Source organism: Lactuca saligna, chromosome 7 (assembly GCF_052625555.1).
Source record: "Lactuca saligna cultivar CGN05327 chromosome 7, ASM5262555v1, whole genome shotgun sequence".
Taxonomy (NCBI): Eukaryota; Viridiplantae; Streptophyta; class Magnoliopsida; order Asterales; family Asteraceae; genus Lactuca; species Lactuca saligna.
The window spans coordinates 142,658,205-142,661,153 of NC_136423.1; the positions used below are offsets into that span (position 1 = coordinate 142,658,205).

Here is a 2,949-nt window from a genome sequence, read left to right on the forward strand (position 1 = left end):
CATCCATACTGTAAACAAAGAAGATATGGAAGAGAGAAAATGATATTGAGATGGAAAATTATATCTTTTACGAGAAAATAAATAACAGAAAGCTTAATTGTTAGAGAGAGAGAGAGAAATTTTTTTTTTCTCAACCTGCATGATCACTTAAGATGAGGGATTCCGCAGACTGTATTTGAACGGAAACAATAAATTGCAGCAAAATATGGTTGAGAGTTTTAAAATTATTGTGTCTTTTTTTATTGTCATGTTTTTTTTTTCTTTTCCTTTTTTTATTGTGTATTTTTTTGTACCTTTTTAATTAAAAAATATTATTTTTTACTAGTATTTAATTTTTTATTTTCTAATTTAATTCAATTAAAAATATTGTCATGACAAATAGATTGGGATTTTCATATATTTTGGATTGAGAAATAGAAAAGATAAAAAAGATAAAAACTAATGTCACAAATTGAATGAGTTGGAAATAGTCTGATCCTAACTCATGATTTCACAATGTAAGCGAAATTAGTGGTACTTTTTGAGCTACTTACCCAAAGATAGTTATCTTGTTAAATTCATACTCCATTCAATCCATTTTTTGTGATTTTTTTATTGCTTTTGTAAAATAAATGAAAAAAAAAAGAAAGGAAAAGAGAAGCTGTCTCTTTGTATAAATAGGAAGCACAAACATGTGAGTTGCAGCTACTTATAGAGTTCGGAGGAAACAAGAACCACTGTTCCTTTGTATTTTTAAAAATGGCATGCTTAAACATGCAACTCAATAATGATCAACAACAAGGAGGGTTCTTGGGACCAAGAATCTCTTTCTCAAATGATTTTTGTGATACCCAACAAACAGCGACCAATACGAAGCACACCACCAGTTACAGAGAAGCTCCTGTGACTTCCGATTTTGAGTTTTCGGTACCTTGTTTGTCTTCAAATTCTGCCGATGAACTCTTCTTCAAAGCCAAAGTTCTACCATTGAAGGAGAAGGTGGTGACACTCAGAGATGAGCTTCTTGCTGCTAATGACGACGATGATGACATCTTCTTGCCAAAAAGTTCAGGGTGGTGGAAATTCGGAAGAACTCAAAATCTAAATCCCGCAAAGAAAGTTGAACATAAGAATCATGGTGGATTGGAGACCATAGATGAAGGAAACCAATATATCAGGTCAGTTACTACACGTTATTAAAAGCTTCTTTTAGAAATTAATCATTTTATAAGACGATTATAAAGAAAATAAAGTTACAATGTTATATTGTGAGTTTCTAGGTTGGATATAAATCCTTACTCGGATCTTGTAGATCTTCGATCAATTAATGATCTTCAACTTTTCTATATTACTGTTGTGATACGAAATGAATAAAAATGTTTCTTTTTTTTGCAGGAAATAATCTATCGATGTGATCTGTGGCAAACCAACAACTAGGAAGGCTGGATCTTCATATTATTAGTATATTTTTTTGTCTTAATCATGATATTATTTTGGAGAAAGTTATTAGGGTTTTGAATTTGATCATAGATGTTCAGTTTTGTATGCATTCATTTGCCTCTTTCGGTATTCTGTACAAATAGTTGGACCATATAAAGTGACTTTAATTAGTTGAGAACTGTTCCACCATCGACAGTCTTTGTACAGAATTTGATCGGAATGTTATTATATTATTAGATTTGTGTATTTTAATATAATATTGCCTTTTGTTTCTTTTATATTATATTAATATTAATATATCTTGGGTACTTCACATGTAAGTGATTTTAATGGAAAGCAAAACTTGGATCTTGTTCTGCCCTCATCTCAACACATTAAGAATTAAAAATTTGATCCTTAAAGATTTTTGCTGTCTTCTATATCCGGGAAGTTACTAGGAAGTTACCTTTGCTGATATTACAAGAAAACATTAATCAACATAACCAATGAATGAACTACGTACTTATGATTTTTTTTTTTTTTTTTTTTGGAAAAGACAAATGAAATATTAAATATATAAATATAAACCGAGCCTAGCAAGGCGTTAGGACACGGGAAAATAGAGCAGTACAAAGAAATTAACAGTATAAAGGAGACTCAACCAATATATCCAACTACGACTACATGTGATGTACATTAATGTGTTGTTTATTTTTAAAATGTACACATCTGCAAAAAAAAAAAAAGTGAATCAAACGTTTATAACTTGCAAAAAAAATGATTGTTTTTAAAGTTTGTAAACTGTTAAAATAAATTGAAAATTAGATAAACGGATTTATTTAAAATAAAAAAAATATATTTTAAAAACATACGTTCTCAACACACTTGCTCTAAACTTTTGTACTTTTCTCTCCTTAGAGTCTAAAGACTCCATAAAAAAAATAAAAAAAAAAAAAAAAAAAAAAAAAAAAAACTAATTTTTTCAAAAATTAAAAGACTTTTCGTAATAAAATACAATTGTATAGAAAACAGAAAAAAAAAAAAAAAAAAAAAAAGGTACCCTAGAATACAATATTAATTGAGGTTATTAAACCAAATTTATGACATCAAATAACATATTAGAGAAAGGAAACATGATTAATTGAGATTATTAAACCAAATTTATGACATGAAATGACATTAGAGAAAGGAACATGGGGGCAGTATACTTGAAAAAAGGGTTATATCTATAGACTTGAAAAGTGGAATACCAAGGTTCAAGAAAAAAGAACGTTTAGATTTTTATAGGTTTGCGGTCTTCTAAAAAATAAATGGTATGCAAGTTAAAATGTATACGTGTAGTTTGTTCTGTTGCGCATTGATATGTGTATTTTATTTACTTTTTTTATAATTTGTTTTAGCATAATTTATTTTATTTTTAGCTAATCATCATGTATATTTTCAGTTTTGTTATTTTATATATAGTCGGGTACTTTCTAGTGTTTTGTGTTTAATTGTAGATTTTTAGAAGACTATGATGAAGCGCGGGGAAGATTTGCAAGACAAATGGGA

General features: G+C 28.5%; 1 protein-coding gene across 1 annotated transcript; it reads left to right on the top strand.

Annotated features, from left to right (window-relative positions):
* Positions 1-673: 673 nt before the first annotated feature.
* Positions 674-1,608, top strand: LOC145005805 (uncharacterized). The gene is made up of 2 exons (XM_078964921.1): positions 674-1,157; positions 1,375-1,608. The coding sequence occupies exons 1-2, from the start codon at positions 739-741 to the stop codon at positions 1,379-1,381; spliced, it is 426 nt and encodes a 141-aa protein (XP_078821047.1). The 5' UTR covers positions 674-738; the 3' UTR covers positions 1,382-1,608.
* Positions 1,609-2,949: the final 1,341 nt, after the last annotated feature.